The sequence below is a fragment of the Capra hircus genome, chromosome 2, assembly GCF_001704415.2.
Source record: "Capra hircus breed San Clemente chromosome 2, ASM170441v1, whole genome shotgun sequence".
Classification (NCBI taxonomy): Eukaryota; Metazoa; Chordata; class Mammalia; order Artiodactyla; family Bovidae; genus Capra; species Capra hircus.
The window spans coordinates 135,280,453-135,308,260 of record NC_030809.1 but is presented as its reverse complement, the minus strand read 5'-3'; the positions used below and the strand labels follow the sequence as shown (position 1 = coordinate 135,308,260).

Here is a 27,808-nt window from a genome sequence, read left to right as displayed (position 1 = left end):
AAGCAGGTGATAAAGAAATCAATCCCTCCCCTTCTTCCGGAGGTTCATAGCCCAGAGCAAAGCTCAGTCACCCTCTTGTCACCAAGCAGGCACAGGGTGCTGCACCAAGCCAGATGGGCAGATCACTGCTGGCCATGCCCACAGGAGAGCAGGTAACTTAAGTAACTGGGGAGTACAGAAAAACGTGAAGGCTCCTGGGGGAGAGGGTATAGTTCTCAAGGAAACCAGAAATATTCCTGAAATGGAAATCTCTGAATTTCCAAATCTCTGAAATGGAGAGTATGGTGGAGAAAGTACACAATATGTCTGTACCCTTGTGTGTATAAGAAACAAGGTGGGGAGCCAAACAGTGAAAAGTTTTCTCCCTCATGAAAAGCTCAGCCTATCTGCTCTGAGGCACAAAGGAGCCTGAGCATGAGTGGTAGTGGGGTGACTCACGTTCTGAGTGGCCCTGTAGGGCCAAATGGAAGGGAGAGACTCTGAGGCAGCTGGTTAGGAGGTGGCAGGGAGTACTGGAGTGAGCACCGAGATGGGGAATATTATCCAGGAGGCAGAACTGAGGAACTAGGGGTGTGTGAAGGCTGGCAGAGAGGAAGGAATCTAAGGTGAGCTTCACTGGGCACTGGGATGAACAGCAGTGTCCGTCAAGGAGAAACAAAGGGCTCAGAAAACGATGAGCTCAATGATGCAAACACGACATTTGAGTGAAGTCACCTGGGTCAAAAATACAGATTTGCAGGTCACTAGGGGTTGCTGAAGCCATAAACACGGAATGAGGATGCCCAAGGCAGGAGAGCAGAAAGCTACACCAAGGGTCGGTGGAGGCCAAAGGATCTGCAGGGAAGTTGTAGGTGGAGCGCCAATGACATGGGAGAGCTGTGAGCAGGGCAGGGGAGCCTGGAACCAAGGGAACTCATGGGTTCAGACTCAGGAAGCTTGAGGGCACAGACAGGCACCTAGAACACACGGAAGCCACAGGAGAAGGGTCCCAAAGTGACGGCTCATCTGTCTTGAGTTAAATCTATGAAAGAGAAACTCAATAAAAATACCACCAAGGGTTTTGCTTTCATTTTTTCTGGGTAGAACTAGACAAAACGATAAAATACATTTGGAAAAATAAATAAGCAAGAATAGCCAAGAAAACCTTATTGCTAAAACAGAATGCTACCAGCAATGTGAATAAAAGAACAGTGAAACAGGATGAAAAATCTAGAGACACAATGCATATAATGTAATGACAAAGGGGTAATCAAATAAACAGGGAAAAGAAATTTTTTAAAAAAGAAATAAGCAATGGCAACCAGTCAGCCATCTGGAAAAACATAAAACTGGATCTATTTCTCACGTTTTTTAGCTGAGTAAACACTAAATGGATCAACATCTGAATGTTAAAAAAAATCCATTAAATCATTAAAAGAAAGCCTGGGTGGAATTTCTTTGTAACTAGGAAGGAATAAAACTTTCTTAATTATGATTCAAAGTCCAAAAGTAGTAAGAGAAAAGACTGATACATGGTAAATACACTACGATACGTGATACAAACACTGAAAAATGACTGCACGACAAAACAAGAAACTGTTATACCATAAGCAGAACAAAAGGACAGATGTCAAACTGGGAAACCTATAGAAAAAGCTACTAAGGAACTCCCTGGTGGTCTCGTAGTAGCTGGGACTCTGTGCGTTCCATTGCAGGAGGCGTGAGCTCAATCCCTGGTCAGGGAACTAAGATCCCACAAGCCTGACAGCACAGCCAAACAAAAAGAAAGAGAGAGCTTCTAAAAACAAAGAGGATAAAGACCAATAAATAACTTGATACTGACAGAAATAGTGGCAAAAAATATGGACAGTTCACTTTAAAACAAAGGCAAAAATAAACATATGAAAAGATGACTAAGAAAAATGTAAACTAAAACTATATTGAGACATCATTTTTCATCATCAGACAAGCAAAAATCCGAAAGTCTGACAACATATTCTGTTAGGGAGGTTGTGGCGAAAGCTATGTTGGTGGGAGTCAGAAAAAAATACAGCCTTTCTAGGGACTTCCCTGGTGGTTCGGTGGCTGAGACTGAGTCCACTAGCAGCCAGACTAGAAGCGCCTCTGCATTAATGATCTTAACTTAAAAAATAGACCTGTTTTATACAACTAAATTGAGAAAAAGAAAAACAAGGCAATTCCTAAAAGTAAAAAACAGAACAAATGAACCCAACCTTGTGTCAGTGCTACAATCACATGGAGAGTTAGTCCAAGCGGCCTTGAAAGACAGGATTCTGACGGCGTCAAAGTACAAAGAAGAGAATACAGCCGCAAGCATGTTCTAACTTCTCAGCGGGTGTGTGGCCGCTACTGTTACTTTGGAACTATTATGATTTATTATAGAATAAATCCAGTAAATATTTATATTAATGTGTTGGTAATCACTCAAGGGGAAAGATACAAAAGAAAATCAAAGAGGTGCAATCTTGTAATCTTTAATAAATATAGGAAATATCAATATGAGCATATGATTCATTTTCCTTTTTCTACGTATTTCCTAGCTCCAACCACTGAGTAAGTCCAGAGTACTGATAATCCAGAACATATGAACACTCTGGGACACTGAGCAAGGGCCTTTAAAGTCACAGAAGAGATGGGACCGGTGCTCCTCGGGGAGGTGTACTGCCTGGGCGGGAAGTGCACAGGACAAGCCCAGATATCCAGTCCTAAAAGCAAGGATGCTCTCCAAGATTACTAGGGTCAAGTGAAGGAGTTCCCTTTAAGTGAAAATGGGACAGTCAAAGCAAGAAAAAGGAATAACTGTAATAGATTGAAGCATTCTAAAAAAACCAAAATTCACGAGTTTCTATTTGTAGTGGAAAATATAACCTTAACTTTCCCTGGCCCCCTCTGGGGACTACTAGGCATTAATTTTTTACTATGAAAAGAATCTAGCAGTTACCCTGCTTATACTAACCAAAGTTTTTGATGAAAATTCTGCTTTTGTACAAAAATCAAAGGTAATACATCACATAAAAATAAAAGGAATTATTTTATGTACTACTAAGAAGTAGAATCTGGCATGGCTGTGGGGAAAACAATGTTCTAAGTGGCATGAAACAAATGCTAATTATTATCATTATAACTTTTCAAGGGCCAATGAGGGTGCCAAGAAACGCAGCCAAGTAAGGACACAGAATGGGAAAAAGGACTACCAAACAGGATGGAAGATGAGCCTCTGCCATCTAAGTATTTACTGGCACCACCCAGGCCAAGTTGCTTAGCAGGCAGGAGGAGGGACAAGGAGGAGGGAAGGTGAGCTCCCCGACTAAGGAAAAGCCAGGCAACACTCTGAAAACAGGCAACCCTGCCCATGAAGAGTGGTGAAATCTCTCTTCCTCTCCTAACTGGGCTGGACTCTGACTTGGTCTGTGGTGGAAGCGAGGGTCTGTGAGGCCTGGAGTTCAGGCCCTGGCAGTGCCAAAGGCCCTGCTCTCACTCTCTCAGAAAACTCCCTGTGACACCACCATGAATGCTGGAACAGCTGGCTGGAGAGGAAGAACCATGGGGCCGGAAGGCGGCCAGCGTGGACCCCAGCCACGTGAGCAAGGCCATCAGATCCTGAGAGGCCACACGCTCCCATCTCACATCTCCTCTCACTCAGCTGGCAAGTGGCTGCTGCCTTGGTTTTCTAATGTGCAAAATAACATTAATAAAACTCACAGGGATCAGTATGAGGATAAAACAAGATAGCATAAAGAAGTCACAGAAGAGCTGGGGCATATGGGTTATTTTGTAACATTTAAAAGGTGCCTCCCATATTTTACCGTGAACTGTCTTCAGGATAACGTTGTCCTACTGCTTCTTGGAGCTGGACATTAAGAAAAGACACATTCTGCCAGGTTTCCTTTTCCCTTATTTTATCAAAAATTGATGTGTAGAAGTCATACATGGTATCTCCCCCTTCCATTAAGAAGAAATTCCTCATGGCCTGCAAGTATTCAACCAGCCTGAAAGAAGAGAAAAGTCACAGAAAGATCTCAGGCTCATAAAATAGGATTCTAGACCAGTGCCAGGTTTTGTACATTATTTTTAGTGAAACAGGTTTACAGACTACATTTACTAAAATCAGAAATACTAAAACATTTTAAATACTTTCAAAAATAATAAAACAGCATATAGCTTACTTTTAATCATCAGAGAGGTATGTTATTTTCCTGTAACTGAAAAAATCTGGCAAACTTAATAAAGTGTTACAAAAAAGGTTAATCCAAAATCATGATGAATTTCTACTGTTAATATTCAGGGCATTTTTTTCCCCCTGTCTTTTTAATCTACGCATTAAAAAAAAAAAGGTTCTTAGCATTTTACACATCCTGGATTTTTTTACAACTTAAGAAACTTTACATTATTTAAAACTCTATATAAATGTAATTTACATGAACTTTACAAAGTTCATACATGGAGATGAATATGCCATATTTTAATATGGATATGCCATAATTTAAAATACAAGTTATCCATTATTAAGCAATTTCATGTTTTTCCCTCTGATAGCAAACATTGTGACAAGCCATTTTGTGTAACAAGCTTTTTCTGTGTTCATTTGGGATAAATTCTCAGAAACAAATTTCACGTAAAGTTAAGAAAACACTGATGATTAATTGATCCTCTCAAAAGAAAAGTGTTCATTGCATATCCATTCCCTACTCTAACAAAAATTAGTTCAAAATCTAGGTTTAAAAATAATTTCAACTATTTTTCAAGTATAAAAAACTACCAACTACTTCCCAAACTTAACCATTCCTCATACCTATAATCTTTTTTTAGAGTTCGCATGAGGTTTCCACAGCAATCTAGATATTGTTTGTCAATATGGGGATAGAGGCAAGATCTCAGCGTTAATTCAAAAGTCTGGCAAGTCACAGATTCTGATGATCTATCCACACATACGTCTCCACCAGCAAACTTCTCATGAAAGTCACTCTGTTCCAAATACAACCTTTAATATAAAAACATGAGTCTTCTTTTTAAGAGCTGCTGTCAACAGAATTCTCTCTTTAAAAAAAAAACAACAAAACACTCAGTTCCTTTTTTCCTTTCAATGGAGGTACAGTTGATTTAGAATATTTTATTAATATAAGTTTCAGGTGTACAACACAGTGATTCACAATTTTTAAAGGTGATATTCCATTTATAGCTATTATAAAATATCAACATATCGTCTGTGCTGTACACTATATCTTTGTAGCTCATTTATGTTATACATAGTAGTTTGTGCCTCTTAATTCCCTGCTCCTATGTAGCACCTCCCCCACCCTGCTCTCCACTGGTAACCAATATTTTGTTCTTTATGAGTCTGTTTCTTATTATTTCATCAGTTTGTTATATTTTTTAGATTTCCCATATAAGTGATATCATATATTATTTGTCTTTCCCTGACTTATTTCACTAAAGTATAACACCCTCTAACTCTATCTATTCTGCTGCAAATTGAAAACTTTCATTCTTTTTAATACACCACACCTCGTCTATACATTCACCAGAATTCTCTTTAATCAAAACTCCAGAATCCCATTTTTATCTTTAGTCTTAAAAATGCCAATTATTATAGAAATAGAAATCTTTCTCCTCAAAATATTCTTTGTGTGAAATAGTCCTTCACACGTTGCTTTTGCCCTAGAAGATCAAGTACAGAGGAGGCCTTTCTAGCCATTATGCTGAAGACAGTGAATGATGGCCACTAGACAATAAACAGGGTATTTATTGTGTGGATATTAACAACTTATTGCCTCAGGCTAAGGACCTAAAAACACTTTCTAAAAAGCCAAGATACACAGGGAGGGTCTGACTCAGCATGTCCCAGGACCGCAACTTCTACGAGCCTCTTCTGTATGAGCGGCAGTGCTGCCCATGGGCTCAAGGCACAGGACAGGCTATGGACTTTCACAAGTAACAAGGAGGCCAAATTATGTATTTGAAACAAGTAAACACAATACATTCTCACATTTCATTCATCAGAAAGGAGAGAATAAAGGTTTCTATTTTAAAAGGCTGGAAAGCCGTACCTGGCAGAAATAAACAGATTCTGCCATTTTAAACATCAAAAATCCAGCAGGTATGTATCACACCTTGCAAAATTAATTGCCAGCAGTGGATCGTGAACATCTTCCAATTCAAGATGCCTCTCAGCGATGGACTGCATCTTTATCAGGGTCTCTCTGGTGGCCCGCTGCTCAGTAAGGGCCTGTGCAGTGAAGTCTTCTCCGTGTCGAAGGCGAGACTGTACAGACTCCAAAAAGAGGGCATACAGACTTTTTCTTTCCGCATCTGAAGCAAAAATGTGTAGGGTGAACTATGTTTTAGTAAATAAGGAACTGTAAGAATTATTAAGTAAGCTTTATATAAGTATAGCCTGGTATTTTTCCCTCAGCCTGTGAAGGTCTATCCCTGTTTTGTTATGTTAGCCTTACAGTATAGTACCTTTAGTACAACTAAACATTTTTATACCCTCTGTTAGACAACTGCAAAGTTCATGGTCAAACATTCAAAATACAAACTTGTTTTTTTCTGAACAGAGTAACAGACCAAACAGGATGCCTGAAAGTTAAGTTGCCACCGTACTAGACAGCACTATGATAACACTAACAGGAGTCATAATTTACTGGGAAAAACACTTCCAACAGTGGCCCTGTAAAGTTCTTTACGTTTTATTACTCAGTAAGAAAGGAAATAGTCCACAAACTGAGAAAATATTAAAGCAGACATAAAATAATTCAAAATAATTAACATAGCATTAAGGAGATTTACAAACAAAACAAGTAAGGTCACACCTATACCTCTCAGAGCCTTTCTAGTCAGATGATAAAACCTTCAGTATATTGCTTAAATTACATTGCTGAAAAAAGACCATATATAATATAAATTTTATATAATATAAAAAAGTATATCAAGATTTCCTCAAAATCTATGGTCAAGTCTGAACTGCTCACCAACAAATTCCTATCTGTCAGAGTTCATGTCCTCAGATGCCAAATGCAGCACTACATTAAGAAATGCCAGAGAATTACTATAAAGGACCAGTCCTGAAGCAACAAGGATAAGGAAGACGCACGTGGAACACATCATCACTGCCTTTCAAACACCATGCTCAAAGGCTCCAATGAGGACAATCTGTTTTTAGCCAAGAGCAGCATGATCTATTAATTTGATCATGGTGATGATTTTCATGAAAATAAAAGGCTTTGAGCATTTCCAAAGTGCAAAATAATGACGTATCCCAGGATGGCAAGTATGAAGAGGGAACTGCTGCCCCACCACTAAGGGGGTACCTCTGGCTGTGGCCTGGCACGTGGTGCTCTCTGTGCACTGCAGGTTCTTCAGCAGCTGCATCGACTTGCCAGCCATTATGATCTGCTTGAGGACGGGTTTCAGGAAGGACACCATGGTGTGCTGCCTGCTGGAGAGCCCTTGATCACTGCCAGAACTGGCACTAGCATTATCACTCATCTTCTCTTCATTTTCTGTCTTTTCAGATACACTGTATAGTGTATAGGTTGCATACCAGAAGTCTCTGTGATTTACTGGAACATTTTTGTTTCTAGAGGGATTCAAAAGAATTTTAAACTTTAACCTTTCTTTCTTAAAAACAATATATCTGCTCTAACTTATGCATGTTTTCCAGACATTCCAAAATACAGTAATATCAACTATTAGTAAAATGATGCAATCTTTAGGTAAAATGGGACTTACTTGACTTCAGTTTAACACAGAAAAATGGATTAATATTCTGAATGGCATTGGTAAAATCTAATAAGCAGAAAGTTTCCTGAACTGGAATTAAACAAAATTTGATTAATTTGGTTTTCCTTAAAGGTAGAATAAGTTACCTATTTTGCTATCTCCTATGAAAGTAAACTCCAGACTTCGACATCTTTTTTCCCACAGTTTCCTAGCTGGACTGTTTAACAATGAAACGAGGGTTACTCATTCCCCTCTAAGGAGATTAAGAATCCTGATTTTACAGTAATCCTCATGTGCAATAGAAGAAGCAGGACATTACGAGAGACTGAAGATTCAGATAAAAGAAAGCCCAGTTCATTTGATATAATCACTGTGTAAACAGGGCTACCTTTCTGTAACTCTAAGAAAGCTATTCTCCCTGATGAGTTAAGTGGATAGCCATCAATTAAAACATGTACTTCTACACAGCGCAGAATTTAAGACTGAGATAAGAGAGTGCAAACAGTTCTACATTGCAGCTTCTATGATTCTGTTCAGAAAAATCAATTAAGTGAAGGGGAATCATCACAAGTGGATTCGTGATGATTAAGATTCTCCTTAACTGTTTTATTAAATAATATACTAAAAAGGTTAAAAAAAAGAGTAGCTAACTAGGAGAAATAAGTATATTAGAGGTATATTTGGTAATATTTTCACATTTTTTATCTCATCATTAATTTATTCTCCTTGATTCCCATTAATGAAGCCATTTGACATCACCTAATTCACCATTTCATGGCAAATAGAAAAGGAAAAATTGAAAGCAGTGACAGGTTTTCTTCTTGTGGGCTCCAATATCACCGTGGATGGTGATTGCAGTCATGAAATTAAACGACACTGTGGATGGTGATTGCAGTCATGAAATTAAAAGATGCTTGCTCCTTGGAAGAAAAGCTAGGGCCAAACTAGACAGCGTATTTAAAAGCAAAGACATCACTTTGCCTACAAAGGTCCATCTAGTCAAAGCTATGGTTTTTCCAGTAGTCATGTACAGATGTGAGAGCTGGACCATAAAGCAGGCTGAGTGCCGAAAAATCGATGCTTTCTAACTGTGGTGCTGGAAAAGACTCTTGAGATTCCCTTGGACTGCAAGGAGATCAAACCAATAATTCTAAAGGAAATCAATCCTAAATTTTCACCAGATGGACTGATGCTGAAGCTGAAGCTCCAATACTCTGTTCACCTGATGCGAATAGCCAACTCATTGGAAAAGACTGATGCTGGGAAACATTGAAGGCAAAAGAAGAGGACGGCAGAGGATGAAATGGTTAGCTAGCATTACCGACTCAGTGGACATGAATTTGACCCAAGTCTCAGAGATAGTGAAGGACAAGGAGGCCTGGCGTTCTGCAGTCTATGGGGTGCAAAGTCACAACTTAGTGACTGAACAACAATTCATTTCAAAGGACTCGGTCTGCCTTTCACCATACCAACCATCCATAAACATATAATCCAAAAAATGCAATTTGCTAATACGGAAAGCTGTGAATTGACAAAACCTTGGAAAAAAATTTTTTGGTGGGTGGTACTTGATGTCTTCTATTTGTATAAAAATGCAAGAGAACTTGCCTATGGTGACAACACAGCTCTATTACTGGAACTGTCCCCTACCCCCAGTATCATCTGAAGCTAATGGAAATATTGGGGAGAAGAGCCAATGTCTGGTGCACCTCCCTCACCTCTGGATGATGAACTCCCTGGCAGAGTCACACAGGTGCCCATGCACGATCCACTCATCCACAGTCTGCAGGTAGGGCCGCACGGTCTCCACCCAGAGGGAGAACAGCAAAGAGACCTGAAGAGAGGCGCATCCATTCTTAGAACTCCCTCATCCTTGGATAAGATGAGGCTCAAGCATTTCTGAAGCACCTTTTAAAAAGTGATTCCTGTTTTGTTTTTTTTTTTTTTTGGCAACACTGGCCATGTGGGATCTTAGTTCCTCAACCTTGGATCAAACCACGTCCCCTGCAGTGGAAGCACAGAGTCTTAACCACTGGATCACCAGGGAAATCCATCTACGTTTTTTGAAACAAAGTAAGAAATTAAAAACCCAAGATACATGCTATAAAATCCTTACGAAAAACCTCACCTAAATATAAGAAACCATATTGTCCATAACAGCACTTTCTTAGTAGTGAAAGTTACACAGGCACAACAGCTCTAAACTGGACAATCCAACTCCATCCAAATAGTGCTGTTAGCAAAATGTCCATTAACAACAGGAAGTGACTTCATTCTACTATATATAGTTACTAATAAAAAAGAAGGTACAGAGATGAAAGAAATCAACTTCCTTTTAACTGAAATGCAGTACCAAAATGTTGAGGAAAAAAGGATCACACCAACAAACTAGGTGAAACACCTGAGTTATGTGCCGAAACAAACCTGGAGCTATCCACATCAAAGTCTCCCGTTAGATTTGCATTTTTAAATTATAGTAAAAAAATATACTATCTTAACCAAAGTGCACAGATTGGCAGTTTTAAGTATATTCACACTGCTGTGAAATAGGCCTTTCTAATCTCTTGCATGCCACCAAACTGAAACTATGTACCCATTAACTATCCTCTTTTCTCCTCTTCCCCAGCTCCTAGTAACCAACACTCTCATCCTCCTCTCTGTTTCTATGAGTTTGGCTGCTCTAGATACATCACATAATAAATTTGTATTTGTATTTAACAAAGGGTATGGTGAGTATCTATATCGAAGTCAGCTAGGTATTTTTCCCATCTTGCTTTTATGTTTTGCTCTATTTTTGCCACATTCATCTGGTGAGCTTGGCAATTATAGCTGAGAAGCTTGTTTTATGCAGCCTCAAATTTAGAAGCTAATTTAAAAACTCACAACTGTCTGACACACCAGTTTTACAAAGATCTACAACAGGCTATCCACCACTCTTATGCTGAGCAGAATGAGTCACACACAGTGGACTAGACATGGGTCCCACTTACAGTTTGCTCAGAGGCTTCTCCAACATTGTCGTATTCAAGGATGGCTTTGTACAGGGTGTTGAGCAGATGAGATGCTCGGACAACATTTCGAGTGTCAGGTGGAACTTCTGCTACTCCAGTACTAAACACTTTGTGCAGAACTTTGAGTTGAGCCAATCGAGGTGACAACTTGTCCACCACTATTGCAAGAGTTACTGTAGTATCTGCAAATATCAAGAAATCAAACTCCTTAGCAAGGAAAAATATCTGCATCTGAAATGTGATACAAATGTTAAGCCACTTATGGAAAAGCATGGCACACTGGAGGATTTTTTTTTTTAAATTTACTTTTGGCTGCACTGGGTCTTTATTGCTGAATGCAACCTTCGTCTAGTTGCGCTAAACAGGGGCCACTCTAGGTGCGGCTTCTCACTGGGTGTCTTTCCTTGCTGCAGAGCAATGGCTCTAGTGAGCACGAGCTTAGCTGCCCCACAGCGTGTGGGGTCTTCCCAGACCCGGGACTGAACCTGTGTACACTGCACTGGCAAGCAGACTCTGAACCACTGGACCACGAGGTGAGTCCACGATGGTGGGTTTTAATCTCATGTTAGAAGGAGCTCATTTCCCTGAGAAAGAACGCCCTAAAAGAAGGAAAAGACAACGCAGCAGAAAAATAATTAAAGGAACCGACAATTCACAGAAGAGGAAATTCAAGCGATTCTCAAACATACAGAAAGATGTTCAACCGCACGAAAAAAAGACTGCAAAATAAAACTATACTGGGCAAATAAAACAGAGTATAGTGGGCTCCTGTTTCATTGAGGGGAGGCAGAAAAGGGTGATTAATAAGGGCAGCAAGAGCGAGTTCCCTGGTCAGGAACAGCTCTGAATCCTAAATATGGAGGTGGTAATACAAATCTACACGTGTGGTAAAATGCCGAAGAACTGGAGAAAGATTTACTTACCTCCTTGAAAAGCAAGCACCTGCAAAACTGGTGAAACCCACGTCAGGCCTGCAGACTAGTGATGGTACTGTGTCAACGTCAACTTCCTAGCTTTGATTACTCTAAGTGTCAACACAAACGATGCTGGGTGAAGTGAACATGGAACTTCGATGTACTGTTTTTTACAACAGTCGCATATAAAAATTAAGGGAGAAAAACCTGCACTGGGCTACCATTTTCACCTAACATACTGGTGAAGATCCAAAAGTTTGGTAACACACTGCCGACAAGACTGAACAAATGCATACTCATATATATTGCCAGCAAGGGTGTAAAGTTATTTATCTACACTGCCATGGAGGACAATGTGACAGTAACTGCTAAAGTCACATAAGCCATCACATACCTTCTGACTCAGCAATTTCACTCTAAGAATTTGTGCTACAGATAACTTGCTATACATGTGCACAATCACTGATATGTAAGTGGTTATCACTGAAGCTGACAACAGGAAAGGATCAGACACAGCCCAGATGTCCGTGAAAAGGGTACTGGTCTACGATACATCCATATGACAAAATGCTCAGTTGGTTAAAAAAAAAAAAGGAATGAGGAGGCTCTTTAATTAAATACTTGTATGATTTAATTCTCAAAATTTAAATTGAAAACAATCTGAAGACAGTAGTGAAAAGAATACTAGGCCTGTGGATATGAATATGTATTGCTTTTATATGTTTAAATTATACCTGGATGCTCAAGAAATGGATCACTTGGTTGCCTCTGGACTGGAGAACCAGTATAGGAGGAAAAATTTTTGCTGTAAATCTTTCTATACTGTTTGGATTTTTAGAGATATGAATGGCTTAAAAATACAAATTTAAAATAATTTTAAAAAATGAGTGTATTCAGGACAATTACTTATTTGCCATGTAAATTTCAAATCTTCTATCAGTTATTAAAGGAAGAATATTTAAATACCATTACTGATGATGCACTTCTCAATTTCTGCAAGTTCCTCTTTGAAATTAATGAAGTATTTGTATAGGGCCCACATGAAAGCCTGGTATGTTCTAAAAGGTGCTTCTGTTGACTTCTTAGGAACAGAACCATTTCCAGGTAACATGCTTTCAGAACTATGCCCCATGACTTCATCAATGAACTCCTGGAGTCGAAACACAACCTGGCCATACGCTGCGATTTGTTCTAGCACTGACCGTAAACAGCTCTACAACAGAAGCAAACCACAATGATTTACAGTCAGACTTCTACAGGAATTCTAATGAGCATTTTCCTCACTATAAAATATTTCTTTTGTGACTGCTTGAAACAGTATGCTTATCAAAAGACAAAGTAATAGAATAAATATTTAGTTTTATATTCAGAGGAAACAGCATAAGTATTAAATTGTATATGATATAGAACTGTGGCTTATACTGTTTCAAAACACACAAACAAAAGGTACATGTACTACAGGCAAAAAGTTACAGTAGATAGCTTTCCCAATACAAAATGACAGAAAATACAAAGCTACATATGAATACCACAAACAATATTAAAGAATTCTCCAAGCATTCTAAAAATACAAACTTAATTTTGCCTTCTGAAACTCAAATACATTTAGTAGTTAATTTCAATACTGGAAAATGTTACAAAATTAATTACCATAGTTTATATAAATCTTAATTACAACAAGCACAAATAACTTACATGTGTCAAATGAGTTACTATAATATTGTTCCTCACAGTTACTTTTCCATCAATCAACTGAAATATAAAGAGCTTTTTTACCCCTGAAAGTAACCTGAAATGAAATAAAAAGATGAATATAAGTCTAAAAAAATATTCACTACAGTAATGTCTAGGGAATTTAAATAAAGATTCTGAAGAGAAAGGTGAGGGAGGGCAAAGAGGTAAGACAATTAGAAAATGAAAGACACCAGTCTTCTTTTCTATTTTAAGACTCAACATATTCCAATTTCATCTTTAAAAAGTCCAAAACAGTGTTGTTAAAGCATTTCCTCACATAGGTGATGGTCAAAACACATCTTCCCACTTTTGAGAACCAGAATCTAGAAATCTCAGCAGGTAACAGCACTAGATTAGGTGCCTGAGGACCTGTTTTGGGTTCAAATCTAATGGCCTGTTTTTAATATGCATGTGAAATACCCTCAAACGTCTTTCTTTGAAAAACCAAAATTCTGCTTCTTATTAATAAAGTCTTTAGACTATGAATTAGGTTAATGGATCTTACCATAGGGTTTCCCGAATAACCTGTGTTTCAGTAACAAAAACTCTGTCATCTGGAACATATAACGGGTCACTGCTGTACAAATGTTGGTCCCTATTAGATAACAAACATCAAATGCCAATGAAAAGATGTCTCATTAAGTAAAGTCAGAAGTCTCAAAGAATATAAGTAATTTATTAGCAATTTAACAAGTATTTGATAAGCTAATAAACATAACACACACTTTAATTTTCCTCCCATATTCATTTTCACAAGTCAACTGAAATACTCTCAGAGAAGCACTTTCAGAGTATTTCTGTTCTGTTTATTGCTGACTTAAGCAAATATTTAAAATTATGTATTGTTTTGGGAAAAATTATTAACTATTTTTACAGTAAGTGCATGAAAACAGAAATCAAATAATATATACCAACCCATCCACTTTGAAAATAAGCAAATCAAAGACTATAGTTAAATAATAACTTCATCATGAAATTAAATTAAATAAAATAATTAATTAAAAGCTAAATTTATCAATTCAATTAAAACTGACAAAAATTTCAAGAAAATTTGAGATCTGTTTTCCCTTCTCACTTGGCTGCCTTGGGAACAAACCCTTTTCTGCTGCAACCTTGGTGTTTCAGAATTTGGTGTGCTGCTTGTTAAGCGAATAGACCTAGTCAGTCGAGGAAATGACCACAGGATAAGCGGCAAGTGTAAAGTGTTATGAAGAGTAAGTGACTCAGGAGAGTGGCCAAGATGGCAGAGTAGGACCTTAAGCTAATAATATCCTCTCATAAGCACATCAAAATGACAGCCACTGCAGACAGAAAGCCTGATGAAAAGCACTGGAACATACCAGTATTAAATAAATATTAAGTAAATATTATTTAACATTAAGTAAATATTAAAGAAAGAACCACAAGACAGGTAGGAAAGGTAGATCTGCAGTATGATCAAATCCATTTAACCACTAGGTAGGTGACCCACAAACTGGAGAATTATTACAGAGGTTCTCCCACACATGAGCCTTTGCTGGATGCCTGGCACCAGAAAGAAGAGAACATTTAGCTTCAAAGGCTAGTGGCTTCAAAGGCTACACGATCTCTCTAACCTTGAGGGAAACAGAGACTTCATTCTTAAAGACACACACAAAATCTCAAGCAGACCAAGACTGGGGACAAAAGTAGCAATATGATAGGAACCTGGGCCAGACCTACTTGCTGGTCTTGGAGGCGGGAGATGGTTGGTGGCTCACACTGGGGACAGACACTGGTGGTGGATATATCAGGGAGCATTCACCTGCATAAGCTCTCGTGGAGGGTGACATTTTGGCACCAGGACCTGGCCCTAGCCAACAGCCTATAGACTTCAGGGAGTGCAGGGACACCTCAAGCAAAATAACAAACAGAGCAGAGATACAGTCTCACCCACCAGGAGACAGGCTACCCAAAGACTTCCACTTCCTGAGCCCATAGCCACTTCTATACATGCTCTAGGATATGACCCTGCCAACAAGAGGGACAAGACCCAGTTCTACTCACCAAGGGGCAGGCACCAGCCCCTCCTGCAGGAAGCTTGCACAAGCCTCTAGACCAGCCTCACCCACCAGGGGACAGACATCACAAGCAAGAAAACCACAGTCCTGCAGCCTGTAGACTGAGTCCACAAATGCAAGCCAGACAACACCCTGGGACCAGCTGGCCCCTGGCCCTTGTATGCTAAGAGGGGAGTGCACTATTGGGGCACATAGGACATTTCCTACACAGGGCCACTTCTACAAGGCTGAGAAATGTAACCAAGGTACCACATTCATAAAAATATAAATACCAATGTAAACAAAATGAGGTGACAGAGGGAATATGTTTCAGATGAAGGAATAAGATAAAACCCCATAAGAGTAAGTGACATAGAGATAGAAAATTCATCCTAGAAAGAGTTAAAAGTAATGACTATAAAGATGATCAAAGGATGTGAAAGGAGAATGGATATACAGAGAAAGAAATTAGAAGTTTTTAGGAAAAAAGTGAGAAAATATAAGGAACAACCAAACAGAATTGAGAAATACAGTAACTGAAAACTAGGCTAGAAGAAATCAACAGCAGACTGTATGAGGCAGAAAAACAGATCAGTGAGCTGGAAGACAGAGTAGTAGAAATCACTGCTGCTGAACAGAAAAAAGAATAAAATGATAGGAGATCCGTTTTTAAGAGACCTTTGGGACAACATCAAGTGTGCTAATATTTACAGGATAGAGGCCCCAAAAAGAGATGAGAGTAAAGGGCTTGAAAAAAATATTTGAAAACTTTCCTACTTGGGAACGGAAACAGTCACCCAAGTCCAAGAAGCAGTTTCTTATGGGATTAACTCACAGAGGAACACACCAAGATATATTCTAATCAAAATGACAAAAACTTAAAGATAGAATATGAAAAGGAACACTCGGAAAGCAACAACAACATACAGGGAACTCCTATATGCTATCAGCTGATTTTTCAACAGAAAATCTGCAAGGCAGAAGGGAAGAGAATACAAAGGCACGGTATCTAAAATGCATTTGAAATTAACAGATTTTAAAACAAGCATGTATGTATATAGACTGCTATACAAAAACCTCATGGTAACTGCAAAACAAAAATCTATAATAGGCATACACAAAAAAAGGAAAAAGATATCCACACATAACATTAAAGACAGTCATCAAATCATAAGAGAACAAAAGAAAGGGGGAAAAAAAGACCTACAGAAACAAATCCAAAACAGTTAATAAACTGGCAATAGAAACATATATATTGATAATTACCTTAAACGTAAGCAGACTAAATGCTCCAACCAAAACACACAGTCTGAATGAACAGGTACAAAAACAGGACCTGTATACATTCTGCCTACAAGAGACTTGCTTCAGATCTAGAGACACATACTAAAAGGGATGGGATGCAAAAAAGTATTCCATGAAAATGGAAATCAACACAAAGTTGATGTAGCAATACTTATATGAAACAAAACAGACTTTAAAATAAAGAGTTACAAGAGTCAAAAAAGGACACTACACAATGACCAAAAGGTCTATCCAATAAGATATAATGGCTGCGTAAACATATACGCAGCCAACATAAAAGTATCTGAATGTACAACTAAAATGTTAACAAATCTAAAAGAACTGATAGCAACCCAATAACAATGGGAGCTATTAATACCCACTTATATTAATGGACAGAGCATCCTTACAGAAAATAAATAGGGAAACATAGGCCTTAAGTTACACATTACAGTAGATCACCTTACTGATATTTATAGAACATTCCATTTGAAAGCAGGAGAACGCACATTCTTTTCAACTGCAAATGGAACATTCTCCAGGACAGATCACATGCTGGGCCACAAAGCAAGACTCGGTAAATTAAATCGAAATCATACCAAGCATTTTTTTCAACCACAATGCTATGAGGGAAAAAAAGCTGCAAAAAAAAAAAAAAAAAAAAGTGGATCATGGGTCATTGATGAAATCAATGACGAAATTAAAAAATACCTGGAGACAAATGAAAACACAAATATATTAATCCAAAGTCTATTTACTGGACATAGCAGTTCTAAGACAAATGTTTACAGTGATACAAACCTAACTCAGGAAGAAAGAAAAGTCTTGAACAACCTAACCTTGCACCTAAAGGAACTAGATTAAAAAGACAAGCAAATAAAACACAAAGTTAGTAGAAGGAAAGAAACCATAAAATAAATGTTAACAGATCTAAAAGAAGATATTGACAGTAACATAATAATGATGGGAGACTTTACATAAATGAAATGGAGACAAAGAAATAAAAAAGACCAATGAAACTAAGAGCTAGTTCCTTGAAAAGATAAACAAATTTGACACGCCTCTATTTAATCACTCAGTGGAGGAAAAACACACACACACACACAACCAAAACAAAACAGAGAGAAGGCCCAAATCAATAAAGTCAGAAATGAAAAAGGAGAAGTTAAAACTGACACCATAGAAATATGAAGGGTAATGAGAAAATACTATGAGCAACTATATGCCAACAAAACGAACAACCTAGCAGGAATGGACAAGTTCCTGGGAATGTATGATCTCCCAAGACTGAATCACAAAGAAACAGAAAGCATGAATGAACAAACATCCAGTAATTAAGCTGAATCAGTACTCAGAAAAAGTCCCAACAAACAAGAGGCCAGGACCAGATGGCTTCACAGGTGCATTCCATCAAACACTTAGAGAAGAGTTAACATCTATCCTTCTGAAACTATGCCAACAAAACTGCAGAGGAAGCAAGGTTTCTGACCTCACTCTATGAAGCCACCATCACCCTAATACGACAAAGATATCACACAAAAAAAGAAAATTACAGGCCATCATCTGATGAACACAGCTTATTAATACAAAAGTCCTCAACAAAATACTAGCGAACCGACTTGAACAATGCATTTAAAGGATCATATATCATGATTAAGTAGTATTTATTCCAGGGATACAAGAGATTTCTCAGTATCTGCAGATCAGTCAATGTGATACACCACATTAAAAAACTGAAAAATAAAAACCATATGATCATCTCAATAGATGAAGAAAAAATCTTTGATAAAGTTCAACATCAAAATATGATAAAAACTCTTCAGAAAGTGGGCATAAAAGGAACACACCTTAACATAATAAAAGTCATATTATAACATCATATTCAAAGATGAAAAATTGAAAGCATTCCTCTAGGATAAGGAAAAAGACAAGGATGTTCACTCTTGCCACTTTTACTCAACATAGTTTTGGAAGTCCTAGCTATGGCATTCAGAGAAGAAAAAAATAAAAGGAATCAAAACTGGAAAAGAAGTAAAACTGTCACTGTTTGCAGATGACATGATGCTATATATAGAAACTCCAAAAGATGCCCCCAGAAAACTACTAGAGCTTATCAATAAATTCAGTAAAGTTGCTGGATACAAAATTAATATACAGAAATATGTTGCATTTCTATACACTAGCAACAAAATGTCAGAAAGAGAAAGTAAGGCAACAATCCCATTTACCATTGCATCAAAAAGACTAAAATATTTAGGAATAAACCCAGTTAAGGAGGCAAAAGATCCGTACTCTGAAAACTATAAAGATGTTGATGAAAGAAATTTAAAACAACTCAAACAGCTGGAAAGATACATAGTGTTCTTGGATTGGAAGAATCAATATTGTTAAAATGACCATACTACCCAAAGCAACCTACAGGTTCTATGCAATCCCTATCAAATCACCCACGGCATTTTTCGCAGAACAAAAGTCTTAAAATTTGTATGGGAAGACAAAAAGACCCAAAATAGCCAAAACAATCTTGAGAAAGAAAAATGGAGCTGGAGGACTTCAGACTATACTACAAAGCTACAGTAATCAAAACAGTATGATACTGACATAAAAATGTACATACAGATCAATGGAACAGGATAGAAAGCCAAGAAATATAACCACACATTCATGGTCAATTAATCTACAACAAAGGAGATAAGAATAGACAATGCAGAAAACCAGTCTTTTCAATAAGTGGTGCTTGGAAAACTGGATAGCTGATGTAAAAAAATGAAATTAGAACATTCTGTAACACCATATACACAAAGAAACTTAAAATGGATTAAAGACCTGAGTATAAGATATGACATCATAAACTCATAGAAGACAACATATTACAATATTCTCAGACATAAATCCCAGCAATATTTTGTTGTATCTGTCTCCTACAGTAAAATAAAAACAGAAACCAATAAATGATACATAATTAAATTTAAAACCTTTTGCACAGCAAAGGAATGCATAAACAAAACTAAAAGACAGCTGAGCAAATGGGAGGAAACATTTGCAAATAAAGCAATCGACTAGGGATTGATTTCCAAAATCTATAATCAGCTCCTACAGCTTAGTATAAAAAAATGAACAAAACATCAAAAAATGGGAAGAAAACCTAAACAGATATTTCTCCAAAGAAGATACATGGTTGGGCAACAGACATATGAAAAGATGCCCAATACTACTAATTATTAGAGAAATGCAAAACAATACTACAATGAGGCATCAGATCATACCATTTAGAATGGCCATCATTAAAAATTCTACAAATAATAAATGTTGGAGAGGGTGCAGAGAAAAAGAACCCTCTTCCACTGGTGGTGGGAATGCAAACTGCTGCAGCCACTAAAGAGAGCTGTATAGAGGTTCCTTATAAATTAACAACAGAGTTACCATATGATCCTGTATTCCACTCCTGGGCATATATCCACAGAAGACTAATTTGAAAAGATACATGTACTCCAATGTTCATAGCAGTAGACTATTTACAATAGTACAAGACATGGAATAGTCTAAGACATGGAATCAACCTACATATCCATTGACAAATGAATGGATAGAGATGTGGTACACACATACACACTAACTGGAATATTATTCGACCATAAAAAGAAAAATCATCATCTGCAGCAGCATGGATAGACCTAGAGATTAACATACTAAGTGAAGTAAGTAAGAAAGCCAAATGCAAATATCATGATATCACTTATATGTGGAATATAAACAAAAAAAGATGCAAATGAACTTATTTACAAAACAGAAATGTACTCATAAGCATAGAAAACAAACTTAGAATAACCAAAGGGGATAGCAGTGGGGAGGGGGGAGATACATCAGGAATTTAGGATTAACATATATACAGGTAAACAAGAACCTACTATATAGGACAGGGAACTATATTCAACATCTTGTAACAACTCAGTGGAAAAGACTCTGAAAAAAATATATACATACACACATGTAATGTCTGTATGCATAACTGTATACCTGAAACTAATACAACACTGTAAATTAAGTATACTTCAATTTTTAAAAAGTTTAAGGAACTACTTGATTTAAATCACAACTCAAAACCAAATTTAAAACATAAAGTTTCTTCTATCAACACATGAAATGAAAACTAACTTCTTACCAGACAGTAGCTAGATTGGAATGCAAATGTAAACTATGAGGAAATCTTGAGGACCTGACTGTCCAGTACTGATGGACTACATGCTGTTCCAACCAGCTTCGGACATCTGGCTCATCTAGTGGAAAGAAATTTAGTTACATTTAAGCTATAAGAGTTAAGAAAAGAATACTTGATCAACTTTGCTATGATAGCCAGACTTAGGATTCCATTCAAATATTCAATTGAAAAAAGCTCTTTAAAATAACAGATATCTGACATTTATATATATATATATAAGCAGTTAAAACTATAAAGAGACATATATATAAAATTTAATTAATGTCATTGCTACAAATTAAAAAAGTTACTCAATCTTAAAATGACCCCATGAATAAAAAAACACAAACAGTATATTTGAATAGTTTAATAATCATGAAAGACATTGAAATGGTAACTAAAGATATTTCCAAGCAGCCCCAAAGCCTCAGGACTAGTAGAAAACAGAAAAAGGGAAAGCTACCTAACATTATGAGGCTAATATAACCTTGCTTCTAAAACCAAATGAAAACATAATATGAGAAAGTAACTCATCAAAGAATAAAGATTAAAAATTTCCATTTAAAAAAAGCTAATAACCCAATCCCATGACGTAGTCAAAAGAAGTTTAGCTTAGGAATACAATAACGATTCACTATCAAAAAAATCTATCAGTAAAGTAGTAGAGCAAAATAGATGAATTATAGAATTACCTCACAGATAAAGAACAGCATTTGATAAAGTTTAATATTTATTTATGATTAAAGACTCCCAGAAAAACAGGAATAATAGTCTTAATTTTGCAAAGGCCACATATCCAGAACCTATGCCAAAACCATCAAACTTAACTACAGAATTTCATGGGCAACCTTCTTGAGATAAAAACCACTCCAGGAAATCCACGCCCATTGCTACTGCTTCCTCTGCAGACTAGAGGGCTGGCCAGAAAAGAGACATGGTTAACGTTTCAGTAATGGGATATTAAGAACTAGTAGTGGATAAAACTGTCAATATTTGCAAAGAATACTGATTATCTATTTAAAAAAACCCAATATTTTGGGAATTAACAATATATAATTAATACAAGAGTTCAGCAAGAACGCTGGGAAAAAAAAAAATTTACAAAAACCAAGTGTCCCCCTACGTCAGCAATAAGTAAAACAAAAAAAGACACTATTAACCATAACAACTATTAACACACATAGAAATCAACAAATAACTTAAGATATTGACAAAGAAAATTTCTAAAATCTAGTAAGACATAAAAGAATTAGAATATAGATATTTCCACAGAAAAGATGTCAAATCTCCCCAAGCTAAATACATAAATTCAATGCAATCCCAATAAAAATCACAGGTGGATTTTTTATTCCAGCTGGATTTTTAAAAAAGAACTTACCAAACTGCTTCCAAAATGTCTACAGAAGAATGAAGTCTACAAATAGCTAAGCCAATTTTGAAAAAGAGTAAAGGAGGTGAAGTGAAAACCTGCCTTCCTTGTGTTGAAACACTTTACAAAGACAGTCTGTGCTTCCACAACTCACACTCAGGACAAAGAACTGAATGTTCAGAAATAAGTGTATCAATATACAATAATTTTAGAACCACAAAGCAATGCGGAAAGAATGGACTGTTCACTAGACACTGCTGAGAAATTTGCTCCTGACAGTGGAGAAAAGTAAGCTGTTCTTCATTTCATACATAAGAGAAGATCTGGTGGTCACTGAAGAGCTACACAAAAGCTATAAAAAAGCAAAGAGAAGGAAAATACAGGGGAATGTTTTCATAAAGAAAAATATCAAGGTCTAAATTCTAACCATATCATGAAAAATTCACAGATTTAAGTACAATAAAATATTTTAAAAAATCAGATTCTGTTTGAAGGATACCATGAAAATGTTAATAGGTGACTAAGGGAAGAAAATAGCAATGTATAAAACCTTGGAATTACTATCTATATATAAAGAACTCTGATTGGTGGGGATGGGCAGGAAGGACATGAAACTCCAAAGAAAAGCAAGGAAAGGACATCAATGGACACATCATATAAGGGGCAAGCCTGAGGGAACCAAGGGATCCGAAGTACTTATCCTGAGTAGTCAGACAAACACAAATGAAAACAGCAAACCAAATCAAAGTGGGTGATCTAATCAAGTAGGGATGAAACTGTGGGCCGTGTCCATAAAATGGGCATGGCACCAGAAGAAGGGGAGAAGGTAGCTCAGGCCTATCAACAAGAGAAGCAGTAATACAAGTGTGGTGTTGCAAACTGCAGGATCCTATGCAGCCATTAGAGCAACAGAAAAAATGTTCACAGAGCAACGTGGACAGATTAAAACAGTTAAAGGGAAAGAGTGAAAGAACAGAGGCTACACACAGCGTATTATCAGCATGTAATTTAAAAATAAAATACAACCAATTGACACAATGTACTTTAGAAGACCTCAACATGTTTGAGACAGATATCAAATACGTTAGAAGAGGTTGTCACTAGGCTGGCAGAGAAAGTGGAGTGAGAATCAGAAAGAGCAGATGAGCAGAAATAAGCTAAACCAAAAGGCCCTGCACAGGCTGCTTGTTCATGACACTGAGCTGATTAATCCACATTCTGCCCTAAAGGTCCAATCCAATAATGAAAAAGAAAGGTAAGAGAAAAGAAACCAGAAAATTGTTAGCATGCTAAATCAGTTTTAACTACTTTATGTGCATTTGGCAAGATTCAGGCACAATGAACAGGGCCAGGTCAGAGATCCCAGCTTCTGGAGTTAGCTTCACAGCTGTGCACATGAGAAAACCATTATAATCACATCTTTGTTTTTTATCTATAAAATGAGAAGTAGGAGTAGTTGTTCTAATCTCTAAGGTTGTTTCTAGCTCTTTCTAGATTCTACCAAATCATACTTTTTCACTAAAAACTGAAAAAGCATTAAAATTTAAATTGTGTAAGATATTTTTCTTTTATTTAGTCACTAACTTCAGAACCTTTTGATGAAGGTGAAAGACAGTGAAAAAGCTGGCTTAAAACTCAACGTTCAAAAAACTAGGATCATGGCATCTGGCCCCATCACTTCATGGCAAATAGGTGGGGAAACAATGGAAACAGTGACAGACTTTATTTTCTGGGACTCCAAAATCACTGCTGGAGGGTGACTGCAGCCATGAAATTAAAAGACGCTTGCTCCTTGGAAGAAAAGCTATGACCAACCTAGACAGCATATTAAAAAGCAGAGACATCATCTGTCTAGTTAAAGCTATGGTTTTTCCAATAGTCATGTATGGATGTGAGAGTTGGATCATAAAGAAGGCTGAGAGGTGAAGAATTGATGCTTTCAAACTGTAGTCCTGGAGAAGACTCTTGAGAGTTCCTTGGACTGCAAGGTGATCAGACCAGTCAATCATAAAGGAAATCAATCCTGAAAATTCATTGGAAGGACTGATGCTGAAGCTGAAGCTCCAATACTCTGGCTACCTGATGCGAAGAGCAAACTCATTGGAAAAGACCCTGATGTTGGGAAAGAGTGTAGGCAGGAGGAGAACAGGATGATAGAGGATGAGATGGTTAGATGGCATGACTGACTCAATGGACATGAGTTTGAGCAAACTCCGGGAGACAGTGAAGGACAGGGAAGCCTGGCGTGCTGCAGTCCATGGAGTCGCAAAGAGTTGGACACGACTGAGCAACTGAATAACAACTTTATCAAAGCCAATCTTTCTTCAGTATAAATATAAACAAACCATTTAAGACTAACAAAGTTCTCAGACCTATTAAAAAAAGACCAAAATTGCACTGTAAATGCCTTTTCAACATTAATTCTATAGAGCTATAATACTTATAATGCATTACAGAAGATCTGCCAATGGTTTAAAAAGGTTTGTTTTATTAGGAAGGCAGAGCTTACCAATGTTATAAATCACATGGGACTGATTCTCAAAGCTTGCCTTTCCCTTTAGAGAATTCTATTAGAGAGATGCCAGCATTCGAGAACACAGAGTACCTTTCCAGATGACTCGAGGTCCCAGTTTTCTGTTTTGATCTTGTTCTTCTAAGGGTGTTCTGTCCACCTGAATCCCAGAGTCCTCTCGGCTTAAGGACTGTTGATCATTTTCATCTTCACTTTCTTCAGACCAATTCTGATTAAAAGAAGGAAATAAACCTTAACCTTAGAGCACCTAACAAATGGACCTATTCAGATTATGAAAATTTCAGAAAGAAAAGCAAAAACTGTATCAAATGAACCTTTTAATACATGTTGAAAGTTACTATTACAGGATGGAATTATTTCTGGTGGCAAAAATCCCTAGATTTACAGCTGCTTAAGGGATACATATATTCATTCTGATCAACTTTCTAGTCCCAGTTTTTTGGTGCAAAATCTTAATAAAAATTCCATAATAAACTACTCTAATTTAATGAAGAGTGTTCCTAGTTTAGATACGTTACTATAAAGCAGAAGGACCCATAAAAATAATCTAAATAACCTGGGATGTATTTATACAGCAAAACTACTGCCACTCACTGGTGTGTTTACACTTGGGCCAAGGTCAATCTCTTCACCTTCCATCAAGTATTTTCCCCAGTCAAAATCATCCTTCTTTTCTAAAATATAACAGAAGAATCTCATCAGTTTTATCAGAAATATATGGGAAAGAAACTCCAAATTATAGTAAAAAGTTTAGCAAAACTCAAAATAAAACACACTTGAGAAATTAAAGTTCAAAAATACTGACAATAAATTGACATTCTAATATATTTAAAATTTTAATTTTTTATCTTCAGTTCTGATTTTTCTCTTTACATAATTGAAAGTAGTTTAACTTACAAAGTCATAGTTTATATTTTATATGAAAATTTACAATTACAATTGCACTTAAAGATAATAGAAATATTTATTTCATACATTTATTTACAGCTTTTTATAAACTCTCAATGTCTAGTAATTTTATCATAAAACAATTTCTCTCTTATTTGGTAACATACCCATTTCTTTATCTCTTGGTGTTTCCACATAATTGCTATTCGAAGGAGAATCAGACAGACACAGAAGAAGTGACAGTATGGAATAATGTACATCTGTCTTTAAAACAAGAAATGAAAAATATGAATCACTGAGGTTGGTAAGAGCTTTCTAAAACAGTTTGAGTAAATAAAACTTCACCCTGGGACTTCCCTGGACATCCAGTAGTTAAGACTTGGAACTTCCACTGCTGGGGGAATGGGTTTGATCCCTGGATGAGGAACTAAGATCCTTTATGCCAATTTGGTGCGGGCCCCTCCCTCAAAAAAAGAACAGATTACCTCATGACAGTTATGTCCTCAATTTTTTTGTGTGCATCAAGAAGACAATCATACCTAAATAAATTTCAATCTCTAAACTTGCTTTTACAGTTCAAACATGTACAGATAGAGGAACCTGTGAAATAATGCACTACGTGAATCATAATGAGGAACTGTCAGACAAACCTAAACTGAAGGACAAGCTACCGAATAATTAGCCTGCTCTCTTCAACAATGTCAAGGTCAGAAAAAAAATGGTGAGGAATGTTCTGGATCAAAGGATACCAACTGATGAACCTGAACAAAAAGTAGACAGATGTTTCTTTTACTATTTTTCAACTTCTATACTTTTTTAAAATTTAAATTGTATTTATAAAAAGCACATTTAAAAAGGTGTCAAAGCTAAAAACACTCCAAATAAGCAAACTATGCATGGAAACTATGCACTATAAACTATGCATGGAAAGGAGAGGGAATGAATTAAATGCAAGGAATGGGAGGGAAGTTCCAGGTGACCTCTCCCTATTATATGATGTGTGGTACTTCATGTGTATCTTCATAGGGTTTACCATAATTATAACTAAATAGCTATTCAATACCTACTTGGGTAGTGATGATCATGCATTGCTTACTCTGTATTCCTACAACCCAGTGACACCAGGGACACAGAAGGCACTTGGTAAACTTCCCTAGGTATAAGGCAATGTATGGCTAATAAGACTACAAGAGCTGCCTCTTTTTAGATAATTCCTCTGCTTGGAAATGCCTTAACTTCCTTTAACCAAAAAAAGAAAAACAAAAAATGAAACTTTAATTCCATAGAGAAAAGTGGTCTAAAATGTAAATACTTGAAGAAAATAACTCCCAATATATAAATCTATTATTTTGTGGTAATCACTTACGTCAGATTGCTTATTCTGAAAGAACTCTGTACACCTGAAACTACAGTTTCATGTATTAGTAATAACACACTGATGCTTTAAGGAAAAAAGACTGCTGCTAAGTTAGGACTCTAGAAGTTAACATTTAGATGACAGAGGAGACTGTCTAAGATGGTGGATTGGGAAGCTCATCTCCTACAGGCACACCAAAATTGCACCTATTTACAGAGCAACTTATAGTGAGAATGATGGCTCAGTGGTAAAGAATCTGCCTACCAACACAGGAGATGCAGGTTCAATCCCCGGGTCAGGACGATCCCCTGGAGAGAAAATGGCAACCCACTCCAGTATACTTGCCTGGGAGATTCCACGGACAGAAGAGCCTGGTGGGCTACAGTCCATGGGGTTGCAGAAGGGTCAGACATGACTTAGCAACTAAACAACAACAATTGGTGAGAATGCCCCTGCAGGCTAGCAGAAAAGATCTTCTACAACTAAAGAAACAAAGAAGGAATCACAATGAGATGGGTGAGAGAGGTGGGGACATGGCACAGCCAAGATCCATGCACCCAGTTAGAATTATCCTCCCACGAATGGGAGTTCTCCCCAAGGAGTGAGGGGTCTGAGCCACACATCTGGCTCTACAGCCTTGGAGCTCTGCATCGGGAAGATGAGCCTCTACAACTTTTGGCTTTTAAGGTCAGTAAAGCTTATATTCACGGGCAGCTGTGACGGTGCACAAGTGCGGCCGAGAGGAGCAACCCCATGTCCGAGGTCAGGGGCAGAAGCCGG

At 37.2% G+C, this 27,808-nt stretch overlaps 1 protein-coding gene across 1 annotated transcript in view; it reads right to left on the bottom strand.

Annotated features, from left to right (window-relative positions):
• The window catches only part of TUBGCP5 (tubulin gamma complex associated protein 5), a 57,502-nt gene that overhangs the window by 8,400 nt on the left and 21,294 nt on the right, over nucleotides 1-27,808 (bottom strand). Inside the window, exons 4-16 of the mRNA XM_005675814.3 lie at nucleotides 25,839-25,935; nucleotides 25,378-25,457; nucleotides 24,856-24,991; nucleotides 20,846-20,960; nucleotides 13,887-13,976; nucleotides 13,343-13,436; nucleotides 12,614-12,860; nucleotides 10,713-10,915; nucleotides 9,441-9,556; nucleotides 7,311-7,579; nucleotides 6,111-6,309; nucleotides 4,793-4,981; nucleotides 3,807-3,989 (exon numbers count right to left, since the gene is read on the bottom strand). Coding sequence (XP_005675871.1) covers nucleotides 3,807-3,989; nucleotides 4,793-4,981; nucleotides 6,111-6,309; nucleotides 7,311-7,579; nucleotides 9,441-9,556; nucleotides 10,713-10,915; nucleotides 12,614-12,860; nucleotides 13,343-13,436; nucleotides 13,887-13,976; nucleotides 20,846-20,960; nucleotides 24,856-24,991; nucleotides 25,378-25,457; nucleotides 25,839-25,935 — 2,018 coding nt within the window. The remainder of the gene's footprint in view (nucleotides 1-3,806; nucleotides 3,990-4,792; nucleotides 4,982-6,110; nucleotides 6,310-7,310; nucleotides 7,580-9,440; nucleotides 9,557-10,712; nucleotides 10,916-12,613; nucleotides 12,861-13,342; nucleotides 13,437-13,886; nucleotides 13,977-20,845; nucleotides 20,961-24,855; nucleotides 24,992-25,377; nucleotides 25,458-25,838; nucleotides 25,936-27,808) is intronic.